The 13,605-nt window shown below is 43.6% G+C and overlaps 1 protein-coding gene across 2 annotated transcripts; it reads left to right on the forward strand.

Moving 5' to 3' along the window:
* Window positions 1-7,246: 7,246 nt before the first annotated feature.
* Window positions 7,247-12,174, forward strand: serpinh1b (serpin peptidase inhibitor, clade H (heat shock protein 47), member 1b). 2 transcript variants are annotated; one of them, XM_036535906.1, is made up of 6 exons: window positions 7,247-7,358; window positions 8,289-8,332; window positions 9,420-10,039; window positions 10,285-10,383; window positions 10,517-10,749; window positions 11,079-12,174. In XM_036535906.1, exons 3-6 carry the CDS (start codon window positions 9,457-9,459, stop codon window positions 11,379-11,381), a joined length of 1,218 nt encoding a protein of 405 aa, XP_036391799.1. In that variant the 5' UTR covers window positions 7,247-7,358; window positions 8,289-8,332; window positions 9,420-9,456; the 3' UTR covers window positions 11,382-12,174. The 2 variants fall into 2 exon arrangements, with proteins under 2 accessions (XP_036391799.1, XP_036391798.1); XM_036535905.1 differs by lacking the exon at window positions 8,289-8,332.
* Window positions 12,175-13,605: the final 1,431 nt, after the last annotated feature.

The following is a 13,605-nucleotide window of genomic DNA, read 5'->3' on the forward strand; positions in this document are numbered from 1 at the left end:
TCAGATTAATTTGGATGATTGGCTGAACTGGTTTTGTTTCTGTAAATATTCAGCTGTTTAAATGGAAATGAGAAATGGGAAATGTGGGAAATGTCATAACTATAGAGCCCACAATTTTACAGGTCAGGCGAGAACCTGTATTTCAATCTTTGTCCTCTTGGTGTCGCTGTATACACTTTATGCTAATTACCGTTTCAACAATCGGCACAGTCACCTGGCTAATTATACAATTAGTGGTTAATTGTGATGTGCTTAAAAACTAAGATTTGGCTGGACAGGAGGAAGAAAGGAAGGGAGTCACGGAAAGAACACCAAGAACGTCCAGCTACAAAGATCATATCTTTGAGCGACAGAGTACAGCAATATCTGTTATGTACTCTGCAAATAGACGGATTTAATTAAGTTTGCACATCTTGCAATTTATAAACAAATCACAACAGACCAGCATTTAAAATCACAAAACACACAAAAGTATGAGATTGGCGCGGCCGAGGGGAATCATCGGTCATCGAATGCAGGGGGAAGGGCAGCCCTGAGTACAGGCTGGGTGCCATCATGATTTGACATTTGAAATATTCCCCTTAAAAAAGCGCGCATTTTTGAATAAGCAATTCCATCAACCAATCATCTTCGACAATATTATCTTCCTTGGGTGGCCGATTTACATGAAGACAAACGAAAAGAACAGATCGAAACATCTGATAGTAAATCTACAGCCAAGGACAAATCAACAGATGAGAAATCATTATGTTTTCAGTGTAGGGTATCTTGCTGCCATGAATCTTTGTTGCAGATGACATCAATAAATATTTTTATTTTATTATAAACGCGTTTATTTTTCGTTAATAATCTGACAGCATTGTGTCCGACAAAGCGACCTATGTCAGGGGCTTACAAAGACATCCTCCGAGGCTTGTCAAATTCAATGCATTTAATTTACAATGCCCACGTATTCGGACTTGCGTGTAGCCTATATGAGCAAGTAAAGTAAAGTTCCGTAAAGTTCGCTAACCGGTCGCCATGTCAAAAATGTCTAAAACTGTTCAAGCAAGAATATATGCGGGACATCAAACAAACGCAATTACAAAGATAAAGCTACCACAGAAACCATTTAAAATGTGGAACACTTGTTTTTCTGCGGCCATAAAAAGTAGGCTACATCAGGTTTTATCGCAGATTCGTGGGCATGGAGATGACCGTGGTGCTGCAGAGTTGAAATCAGCCATTGTGTTAAAACACTTAACGAACTTAAAGAAAAACTCACGGCATATTACAACCATGATTAACACGAGAATAAACCGCGTTTCAGTCACGCAGCTCACAAATTGCCTAAGGCTATCAGGATTTTAAAGCTCCAACAAGTCTTCAGGCTAAATAAACCCTCGCGTTGGATTCTGTCCCAGGTTTTGACGAGGACTGAACACCCGAAGCGGTGTTTTGTCCAAGTCTAACACAGTCAAAGTGATATGTGTCCGTTGTAACCAGTTCTGTCGATGCTGAAAGATGCGTCTCTTCTTAGCAGGCTACAAGTTTTCACACCACATCGTCAATCGATGACAGAGGAGACCGTAGAACAAGTGACCATCATCAAGTTTAATCACAGAACTTTCAACCCTGGGTTCTCATCTGAGCTGTGAGATATTCATTTCAATGCTATTCAGGCTCTACCAGTTTATTTGTTTACTTAATATACCATTGTTTTATGCCTATCATTTTTTTTTGCCATTTTCATAATTGCGGTAAATTAGCCTATGATTCGCAGTTTTTTTTAAAATACCATTTTCCCACTGTTCCTGGAACAGTGAAAAACTAACATTCCCACAGACATTCCACACATCCGTATTGTCCTTGGTTAAGTAGTCGGCTGAACGCAATACGTTACAGTGACTAAATATCGGTAAATATTTGTGCTTAATGAGTGGTAATATATACACTACATGTTTATGAGTATTTTTACCACGGCTCAGTTGAGGTTTATTTCTACCTGAATTCATTTTCGCATGTAGAAGAAATGATTATCTAATGTTTCGTTCTTAATGTAACGTAAACCGTGAAAGCGCCACGATGTCAGCTTCTGTTTACTGTATCAACGGCAGGTGGCGCTGAATGATGAATGAGTGATGTGTAACGGGACGGTTTTCTCGAGCGTAATGTCGCTGAGAGGGATAGAAATGTGATTTCCAAGGCATCTGTTGGAATTATTAGCATGCTTTGTCTGATTAGTTTAAGGTAATGTAAAAAGTAAACCGTTGAATTGGATGAAATTATCGGTGATTCAAATTCTAATTTTATAATTGTAACTATGACTTTAATGCATTGATTTCATCTTCCTATTCTGAATATGCACCGCCGCAGCTCACCGCAGGCCTATTTGTAAGTGTGGTAACGGCTGGTACCTCTTAGGGCTCATGTGTTGAAGTTATAACCGGCACAAATCAGGGGGGACCTAAAGAGAAAAATTAAAAAGAGACTTAATAGGGACTCACCAGCTGTCAAAGAGAGCTTATCGAAAATGCAAATCCGTACGCTAAATTTGTGGAGCTGACCTCAATTAAAATGCACAGGGCTCGAGGCAACCCTAAATTAAAGTATCTGAACTATACAAAAAAAAAAAAACACTGCGCCATTCGGGGGGAAAGGGTTCCTATTATATCCACGGTGTAGGCCTACTATAGCAAAATACTATTCATGTGGGAGTCTATGTAATTTTGTCAGGGCCACGTCATCAGCGTGGGCAAGCATAGCAACCGAGGATATCTACTGACCCCAGAGCAGCCATGGATGGAGAACACTCAATCCCACACAGAGAGATTAGTGTTCCCAAAATCTATTGAGGCAGCATTGTGCTGTAATCAGCCATTACTCTGCCCCAGATTGCAAAAGTTTAAAATAAGTACCGAACACGTTTGAGAGTTTCTAAAAGACTTGAGAGCCAGATGATGAAAAGTGAGTGTTATACACTGCAAGATAGCAAAAATGTTATCATCAATTAATTAAAAATTATCAAATGTCATTTTGGAACAAAAGCTATCTGTATGAATCCCATTCTAAACTTAAGGATAGCCTGCCTGTTCAGTAATCAGTGAACAGACCTGGGTTGAAAATAACTGAATGAATTACAAGTTAGTCTTGTAATATTTTCAGCTTGCTCTGTAAGTTGTGAGAGCAAATTTTCATTACCTGGCCAGCATAATAATATTTTCAGTAATTGATTTTTGAAGGCGAGAGAGTTCTGCACTCTTATGAATCATTCTACATTGTAATTTGTTCATAATTACCCTTTCTTCTACATTAAATGGTTTATAAAATGCTCACTGGTCTTGGGAAGAATTGCCTTGATTTTAACAGGTTTTGAAAAAACTGCACCTTTAATATATATGGCTAGCTAAAGTCTACCTGTGTATGAAAAATCATGAATCTGCTGACACATAAGAATTAAAAATCAGATCTGCTTCTTATAACAGATACAACAGATTTTTCCAGAACTCTCTAACATGTAACAGAAAGGAAAGTTTCATCAGCATCTGTAACATAACTGGGATCTTACATCATGTAGATGAAGCCTGGATTTTCAGAACTGCCCCCTACTGAAATGGAGCCTGTCTCCACCCCCCTTTAACCCCATCTGAGCTTGGTCTCCGCCTCTCCTTCTACACCCCCAACCACGGCCAGTTTATACTGTAAGGGAAGAGTGATTGGACCTGGGAAGCTCAGTGAAGGAAATACTAATTAGATGAAAGACTCAACTGGAAGTCTGTTATTTAGAGAAAATCTCCAGTAAGCCCAGCTGCTCTCTCCAAACACACACACACACACACACACATAAACAAACACATTTGAGGAAGCATTAAAACAAATGGGACAGTCATGGGCAGAAGGATCTGGCCAGTTCACACATGGCTGAGAGTGTTTGGAGTCACTCTGACCCCCCTGCCCATCTGGCCCCCATGTGTTAGGATCAGTCGCAGCTTCACCTAAACCAGTGGCACAGTGCTTTACAAAACTCTCATCCAAGACGAATCAGTACCATGTGCCCTCTTTCTGAGAACGAATACTCAAAATACCAAAGAGATAAACTGGCACACTGTTTTGAATTAATCTTCCAGATCTAATTGAAACACAAAGGGCAATGCTTCATTCAGTACAACCATTCGCATGAACAAGTTTCCATCCATTAACCACAGTCCTCTGACAAAGATCATACTGTGAGTCATGCAAGGCTGAGTTTGCAGGTTCATCATTCATTTACAGAAAACAAAGGATTAAAATTTAAAGGGTGAACCTTTATAAAAAGAACTGTGAAAAACAGCACACACACATAGTTTGGTGTCTCATGCGCTACATTTAAGAGAGGCCTGACCAGAAGTGGATTTTTGAAGTAAAACACAGCGCCAGACATTTACATGCATGGACAAGCAACAGCAGAAGAGAGACAAAACAGGCTGACTACTGTAAAGAGATGGAGGAGGGGCTCTTCACCTTTGATCTGTCTGTCACAGCTGAATTACAGAGCCACGCTAACACTGTGTGGGGTAACCGTTGGACACTCCCTGAAATCACATTACAGCGCAGAGGACTACTATAAGTGGGTTTACTGTGACTATGGCCAAAATTTTATCCAAGGCTAAGTATCCCTGATCTCTGTGGCCCTGGGAAAAGCTGTGTTATGCATGTAGCTGGCACATGGGAGAGTTGTGGGCCAGCTCACTTACATTAGAGTCACAGTAATTGAATACAGTTGATTTGGGAGGGCTTCTTCCCTTGTGAATTGGTCAGCAGCACAGCTTCTCCCTCTGCTACGTGCTATCAGTGGCTTTAAAGTGGGGGCCAGCAACAGGAAGTGTGAGTCATTCTGAAGGATCCACTTCCTGTCCTGGTTTTCTCTCTCAGCGAACATACTCAGGAGTATCAGCAAGCAGGTGGGATTTACCTCAGAGTGTCACACACATTAAAAGTGCCAATATCACTCTGTGTTGGAGGAACAGGTTACTTTTTCTTTCTTTATTTACGTTTCATTTTTTGCATGAGGTGCTATCCAGCCTTACTCTCTCCATGTGAGGAAAGAAATACTATCTTTGAAAGTCAAGATAAGGAGGGATTAACACGGAGCAAGAGGGTTAATGTAGAATGAACTCCTGAGTCTCAAGAAACCGCTAATAATAGGAAACCTCAACGTGGTTGCATAGTTTGATAGCATAGTGTTTAATTTGCGGTGCAATTAATTGATTTTCTGAGAAATGTGTAGAGGATGAATGTGGTATTGAAAAAACTGGCAGCCCTCACAAGACTGAGCAAGCTGTTTTGGGCCTAATAGTCCTCTGTGGGATTGGTTGATTGCCCCTTTCATTTTACAATGAATGCTTTCAGGGCAAAACAGCAAGAATGTGAGCCAGGGCGCCCGTCTTTTCTTTGAGGTTATTGTGGGGTCCCTCTCCTTTTGCTGTCTGTCACAGTTAAATGAAAATAGCACCGGAATCTCACAGCGCTAATGGTTCTGTCTATCTATACAGTGCCGATAGTTCCATCTCTTTTCTTCCAAACCCCACTTTTCCCTTCCAACTGTATAAGAGAGATCACTGCCTGGAGCTGTTTGAAAGGGCACGTGTCACTCTGGGGGGTGCATCTGTGTACTCCTGTGCTTTAGCGCAGACTTTACAGCCAATGAGAAATTTTGGTATTTAGTACAGAGAGAGTGACAAATGTGGTCTTGAGCACAGGGGAGGGGGCTAGGGGAGGGGGCTAGGAAGAACCCTGGAGGGGGCAGGGTTGTGCGTTTCACAGGGGTCCCTGAAATGTTTGTGTCTGTAGAAGCCACAGGGGACAGCTTCCCCACTGCCAGTGATGGGTGGCCATTTCTCTGCTGGCATGTAAAGGCAAACTGAGACAGAGGCAGACAAAAGACAGCAGATCAGCCTGAAGTCACTGAATGTGTGCGCATGCTTCACATTCCTGCTGCCTCATTTTCTCCTGTCTGCCCCCCACTAAGCAACAAATACAGTGAGAATGAGAATGACAGGGAGACTGCTGATGGCCTACTGATGTTTTTAGCTACTTTTACAAAAGACTGTAAATGCGGTTTGGTTCATTTGCAGACAGAATCTATTGAGAGCATGGGACACAACACCAGCACACAGGGGAAGGGGGATTTCCTGTGTGTGAAACTGAGTTTGGGAAAGTCTGGACCTTCGTAAAAGGTCAATGGGTACACACAGTGTTACATATATACTGTGTGTGGGTGTGTGTGTCCGTGTCATTAGTGTTACACTACTCTGTCCCTCTTTTACAGACTTATGTGTTTTTCCAAGCTGACAACCAGATTTAGCATCTGTTTAGTTGCATCTTGCACAGATTTTTGTTAACGTTGTGTAAGTGTTTTATTCATGGCCATTTAACAGTAGAGAGCAAGAGGTAACCTGTTCTTACTCTAAAAGATGTTCTATTTAGCTGTCATGTCAGAATAGCATTTCAGCAAGACTGTGCCACCCTCTGACTGGTGCCTAGAAGTTTGGTAGATGGCCCAGCTGAGGAACGAATAAGAGAATCGTTAAGCGCGAGAGAGTGGCCCCTACTCCTTTTCGTGTAAGGGGCATCTGCTGGTCTGCATGTGCTTATATCAGGCGAGTATTTTCTTTAATGCAGTCATAGCAGTTGTTTCTCCACAACTCCCACTCTCACGTCCCGTGTCCTGAACTGACCTGGGATCAGTATGCTTGCCTCTCTCTGCTGTGTTTGAGACGTGGCATTTTTAAGGAGGGGAGGGGGCAGGAGATGGAGAAAGCTCCCCCAGCAGAACTCTCTGGAAGATCATGTCATCAGCAACAGCACACAACAAAATGCCCCATCTTTCCCGTATATGAATGTTACCTTCATCCCAGTGCCATTTCTGCTGTTAATCAAATAGTTTTACTTTAATCACTGCACACCCATACTGTTAAGCTGTGCACTGATGCGTCTCACTCTGGTTCTGAGTGTGTTCTGGGAAACACTCCACTGAAGCCCATGGATGACTGAGAGGGACAGTGTTGTGAAAATGGGGCAATAAATCAAAGTGCCAGAATGTTTACACATTTTTAGGACCAAGTCACTGAGCATAGCAGAACCAAGAGGACCGGTTCGGAGTGTGGCACTAGGACCCTGAGGAGATCTCATCTTTGACGGTGCGGTTGACCGAACCCAGGGGGAGGGGTCAAGCTCAGCCTCAAAGCTCCTCATTTTAATATTCCTTTCCCCACTTCCAGAAGTTTCTTTTGCCCGGTATATAGGCCAGCTGAAGGCTCTGCCTCTCTGTGAGTCATCGTGACACAGAACCTGAGGAGAGCTTCGCAGACCTGCAAGCTGCTGCAGAAGAGCCCAGCCAGGTAAGCACCCTCTCATAGCCTGGGATAGCTGGGGACCACAGGGGATTCTAACTCTCTGCTGTGCAGAATATATAGAAGCATTATTTTGTCTGTTTTGGTCTGTTTTAAATGCCTCCAAATAGAGAGTACAGAGTCTCTGCTAAAAGATGTAAATGTGTCTCCTTTAGCAAATGCATATGCATGTCTGTGGAAAAGATGCACGTTTTTTCTGACCTCTGGAAGTAGTCCAGACCTATCCTAAAAGCCTTATTCTAAAAGACTCTTTGATTCTGGTTCAGTCTGAATCTCTTCATGTTCTGTGATGCAGTCTGGAGGTCAGAAAAGTGATCTAACCAGCTATCAGTCCAGCTGTACTCCTAATCTAAACTTCTTGATCACATGTAATGGTCTTGCCCAGAACAACAGAATATTACTGCCATGATTTGCACTGTAATACTGTCCTGATTTCAACAGTCATACTGTATCATTTTTTAACTATTCAGCACCTCAGAGTAAATGCCTCTATTTGATGATGTGGACTGTACATGTATTTGGGTATTTCAACGGGCAATGGAATGCACTGCAAAAACCACATCTCTTCCTCCCTTCCTCCTTTTCAGAAGAGGTGGGAGGTGGTCACTGAAATCAGAGCTCTCTCTCTTAGGAATTCCTTTTCTGATACACTGTGGCAGCGCTGATTGGACAGAAGTTTCTGTTGGGTTCATTTCTGGCCAATGAGAGCTGTCGATGTGACTGTGCGCGCATGCATGTTGCTGCACTGATGTGGCACTTCTGGGCATTCATAGCTATTTCTAGTATGATCTCAGCTGCATGAAATCAGGTCTATGAGACACAAAAGGACCAGTGATTCAGCTTCCCCAGCAGGACTAGATAGTATTTTATCACTTGTTCTGTCTGTGGAGATTACTCTGTGCACCTCTTGTCTTTCAGAATGAAAATCGCAAAGCTTGACATCACTATGAAAACCTTACAAGGTATACTATGTCGATGAAATGAAAAGATGGCAAAAAGAGAAACTGGGCGGTAAACTGGCGGTAGTTATAGTAATTACTGCACCCCACGGTTAACATGTAACCGGCCAGTGAAATAAAACTGTACATTAGCAGACTGTGAAATCTGAAGCCGCCTGAATTTGCTGCCCCAGGCTACGTGCTGTCTGATGGGGCTTTTTCTCAGGACTGAGGGCTCCCGCGTTCCCTGGCTTGTTGGGGCAGGTTGCAGGCCGCTACGGCTAAACCTCATGCCTCAGAGCAGTTAGGAGCCCAACCCCCACGCGTCACTGATCGCACAGGGATTAGAAAAGACCATTGTTTTATAGGCCACACCAGGTTCAGTCACACTGAACCTACAAGAAGTGCCAATACTGGGAGGTGCACTTACACGTTTAATTACAAATATAGGATTATAGCAGTCAAAATCAGACAACATTGTATGATTCTCCTTTTAGGAAATGTGTAAGTATATGCTGTATTTGTTTTATACATTATCCAAATTGTTGGTGCTCAGGATTAAAAATCAAACTTCTAGGGATCAAACTCTTTTCTAAATGAAGTGTAGCTTCTGCTGGCGACGGTAATGTTACTAGGGCAACGTAGCGTCTGTTTAGTGCAGAGGCTTTCTGCCTGAGTTGAGTTGTTTGGGCTGCTGGCTTCTGCTTGGCCTTTTATGTGCTAGCACAGCTGACGTGGCTGTTATGTAAAGTGTCTGCCTGGATACGGTCCATCAGACAGCACTGCCTTAGCACGCTGCATGGAATCTGTCCATCTGCGCAGATAGCACTGCCTTAGCATGCCACATGGACACTGTCCATCTGCACCGAAAGCCCTGCATTAGCACACCACATGGACTCAGGCCTGTAATTACATTTTATTCTGAGGCAACCTTGACTTAGCTGCTAAATATAGCACAGGAAGTCTGCCCTGCTCCTCGGCATTTGGCCAGGAAGCACTACAGAGGCCTTTATTAAAGTGTATCCATACTAAATAATTTACCACAAAATGATCAGTGTTGAATTCCTGAGAAGAACAGATTCAAACATGCTTTTGTGTCTGTCTTGTGCAGTTCCAGGCCTTCATCGTAGATTGAGTTCACTGAAAGCATGCGGGTGATAAGCCTTGTAGCTCTGTGCCTGCTGGCTGCAGCCACCTCTGGCGAGGACGCCAAGCTGAGCACCCATGCCACCGCCCTGGCAGACCACAGTGCCAGCCTGGCCTTCAGCCTCTACCACAACATGGCCAAGGAGAAGGACCTGGAGAACATCCTCATCTCACCTGTGGTGGTGGCCTCATCGCTGGGCCTCGTGGCGCTGGGCGGGAAGTCCTCTACTGCCTCACAGGTGAAGGCTGTCATTGGCGCCAACAAGGTGAAAGACGAGCACCTGCACACTGGCCTGTCTGAGCTCCTGACTGAGGTCAGCAACTCCACCGCCCGCAACGTCACCTGGAAGATCAGCAACCGCCTGTATGGACCCAGCTCTGTCAACTTTGCTGACGACTTCGTGAAGAACAGCAAGAAGCACTACAACTACGAGCACTCCAAGATCAACTTCCGCGACAAGCGCAGCGCCGTCAACTCCATCAATGAGTGGGCGGCCAAGTCCACTGACGGCAAGCTGCCTGAGGTCACCAAGGATGTGGAGAAGACCGATGGGGCCATGATCGTCAACGCTATGTTCTTCAAACGTGAGTAGATCTCACTGCTGATGCAGGGGAGGAGATGGGGTACTTATTTTTTAGTGGATGTGAAAAACTTTGAGCAAACACACCTAAATATAATGGAATAGTTTCAAAGTATTGTCTTGAGTAAATGTATCTACAGACTCATGAAAACCTTTAAACTGATTACAGAACCCTGTTGACCTTTTCGCTCTCCATCATGCACAGTTTAAATGGTTATACCATGACTGATCTGAGTTGATTCCTCACAGCGCACTGGGATGAGAAGTTTCATCACAGTATGGTGGACAACCGTGTCTTCCTGGTGACCCGTTCTTTCACCATCTCTGTGCCCATGATGCACCGCACAGGTGAGATCCCTGACAATGCCAGTGACAGGTTCTCCGAATTCACAGCGGATAGCCCTGCAGTGATGCCTACCTGAGGCTTGCAGAGCATATTGTGGATGCTAAGACGTGCTGTGTGGCGTTCTCCCCTCCACAGGACTGTACGGGTTCCACGAGGACACTGAGAACAGGCTGTTCGTGCTGAACATGCCTCTGGCTCATAAGATGTCCAGCATGGTGTTAATCATGCCATACCATGTGGAGTCCCTGGACCGGCTGGAGAAGCTGCTGACCCGCAAACAGCTGGACACCTGGCTGAGCAAGATGGAGGAGAGGGCGGTGGCCGTGTCCCTGCCCAAGGTCAGCATGGAGGTCAGCCACAACCTGCAGGTGAGCACCTGGAAGGACCAAGCACGGGACAGGAGAATCTGGCTTAGAACCCACAACACACCAGTAAACCCCTTGAATGGCCATGTGTGGTTGAAGAGCCAGGTTTAGAATGCACAACATACTGGTAAACCCATGAATGATCCCTGTGCGGTGAGACAGTCAGGTTCAGAACTTGAGATGTGCTGGTAAACTGCTGAAAAGAGAGTCAGGTTGCATGCCTAGAGAATTAATGAGAAAGATGTCTGAAAGGGGAACAGGCACATGCAGGGAAGCTTTGGGTTGGAGCTCACATCAGCAGAGGCAGGACTAAGCACTGTCGCTTCTTTCAGAAACACCTCACAGAGCTTGGCCTGACGGAAGCTGTAGACAAGTCAAAGGCCGACCTCTCCAACATCTCAGGTAAAAAGGATCTGTACCTGTCGAACGTGTTCCACGCCTCGGCCTTGGAGTGGGACACCGAGGGGAACCCATTTGACACCAGCATCTTCGGCACAGAGAAGCTGAGGAACCCAAAGCTCTTCTACGCTGACCATCCCTTCATCTTCCTCGTCAAAGACAACAAGACCAACTCCATCCTCTTCATCGGCAGGCTAGTCCGGCCTAAAGGCGATAAAATGCGAGATGAGTTATAGTCCTCAGGGGTTAGTCTGTGATTATTCTTTTAGTTTGTGTGTGCAACTGAAGTGTGACCGAGAAAGTGAAAAAAGTGTGACATAGTTTGACTGTTACCTCATGTGCACATTCCAGTATACAGGCTGTGGACTGATGTCTGGGTCTTATCAATTCTGAAGCATATTTCAGGAGCCTGATGTGTCTGAACCTAAGTAAATATTGTCATATGTGGTTCTGTTTCAGAAAAATTTTGATACCAAGGTCTGAATTCTGAATTCCAAAGGAAAAAAATCATGAATTACTTAAAGGTAGTGATATTTTTACCACCACGTGCCTTATTTTTAATGTTACATGGCAGATGACATGACTGACAACATGCTTATATTAAGTATGATCTCTCAGATATTTGCCTAATTGTGAAGTCATCATTTCCCTCAGGGGTTTAAGTATTCATTGGTATGGCTAATTGTTTTAAAAATGTTTTGTTTCTTTCACTGCGACTTCTCCAGCATCAGCTTTGTGAAATATGTGGGCTTTCCATGGTTACCTTTAATGTTTAAAGTCAAAGGATTTTTGCACAAGTGTCTTGCAAGCTTACCTGGTGCTATTTTTCCACCACTGGCAAAATACATTCCTTCCTCGTTCACGACTGCACTGAAAGCGCTCTCCTGCACTAGCCAACCTTCACACTAGAGGCAATGTCTGAGTCGGGTGTATGAATGAATGTAATACACTCCACATCTTCATGCTGTGTCAGGTCATGTTACTGAGGGTTTTTTTTGCCACAAAATCCCTGTTGGAATGATGCAACAGTGCAACAATTGTTACATTTGTTTATTGATGTTTTTTTCAATAAAAACATTGCAAAAATGCACTTCTGTGTGTGTTCTTTACTATGCCAACCCTAATATTCAGCGTGCCCATTCTCTGAAACCCATATTTTAATCACTCTAGAGAGAGACAAGCATCTGGCATACTTTACACACCTCTTAAACTCTAATTGAGTACATGTGTTGTGACAATACACTGGATTGCAGGTGGAAAGAATATTGTCAGTCCCACATTACCAACGTTTTTCACTAACTGCTCTGTAAATCAAAACATTACACTATGTAACACAATTTTTGTTACTGGGCAGTAAGTGTTATTATTTCCTAATTGCTTATTCTTAAAAGTATAGAAAATGGCTATTATTCCCTTCAAACTTTGCTTGTGATATTTTAAAATGTACCTAGACGCCTTGAAGTATGATGAGTACGGCTGGGAGGTCATCAGAGACTGCAAAATGGTGGCATTCTTGATGGGTCTCCATGGCGGTTTTACCAAGTCTCCCTGCCGTCTTTATAACACTTACTACCCAGGAACAAAAAAAGTAAAAAAAATTGTTACACGGTGTTATGTACAATAAAAAGGAGACATCATATCTTGAGGCGTCATCTATGATTATCGCAGCTTTGTGCTTTCATTAAACAACAGGGGCTTCCTGATGTAGTGTCTAGCCGCACAGACGTGTTTTTGAAGTCATACGTAGATATGTTTTTTTCCAGATGGTCGGAATGCAAATTCCAGTCTGGGTTGGAATGTTGGTCTTTAAAAAAACAAGGGGTGGAGGTGGGGGGACTCTGCTTCCCGCGGAATCTCTTTAAAAAAGTTGTTCACACCAGTGGGATTCACTTCAAGCGAGTTTCAACGCCATCGGACACAGGTTTCGCCTGGAAACTTCTAGAAAGAGTGGTTTAATGCTAGGCGGGACTCTGCTAGGGTTAAAACGCTACTTGACGATTTAAGCGAGGATCAAAGCTGGAGATGCTGGAGTGCAGGGTTCACATGGTGAGAAACGAGGGAACAAAAGAAAAGAGATACATGTAACATCGTGATACATGTCAAAGTTTAAGATCCCAGTTTCGTAAAAGTGTAAACAGACCATCTTTAAACATAAAAGTTGGGTGAGTCATGTATTTATGTGTAAGACCTGGAAGATAAAAACGTATATTTACGGTGGAAATCCTGGCTAACATATTTCACTTCATGGGTTTAATCGAACGATCTTCCCAATCAAACAGCCTCTTGTTTTCTTTCGTTGTTTAAACAAAGTATGAATCCTCAATTGCCTTCTCTAAAAAGGGTGTATTCTATCTGAGGAAATGCTATTGCTGTACTCGGATCTCGCCATTGTCCAGCGTCACAAAGAGCTATAACCATTTTTTGCACAACTGGAAGAGCTCGTGAAAAAACAATGGACAA

The sequence above is a fragment of the Megalops cyprinoides genome, chromosome 9 (genome assembly GCF_013368585.1).
Source record: "Megalops cyprinoides isolate fMegCyp1 chromosome 9, fMegCyp1.pri, whole genome shotgun sequence".
Taxonomy (NCBI): domain Eukaryota; kingdom Metazoa; phylum Chordata; class Actinopteri; order Elopiformes; family Megalopidae; genus Megalops; species Megalops cyprinoides.

Bases quoted from the DNA above. Each gene is read 5' to 3' on its own strand.
- serpinh1b (XM_036535906.1), top strand. From the start codon at position 9,457: ATGCGGGTGATAAGCCTTGTAGCTCTGTGCCTGCTGGCTGCAGCCACC. The intron at 10,040-10,284 runs GTGAGTAGATCT...GATTCCTCACAG, and splicing joins CAACGCTATGTTCTTCAAAC to CGCACTGGGATGAGAAGTTT. The intron at 10,750-11,078 runs GTGAGCACCTGG...CGCTTCTTTCAG, and splicing joins AGGTCAGCCACAACCTGCAG to AAACACCTCACAGAGCTTGG.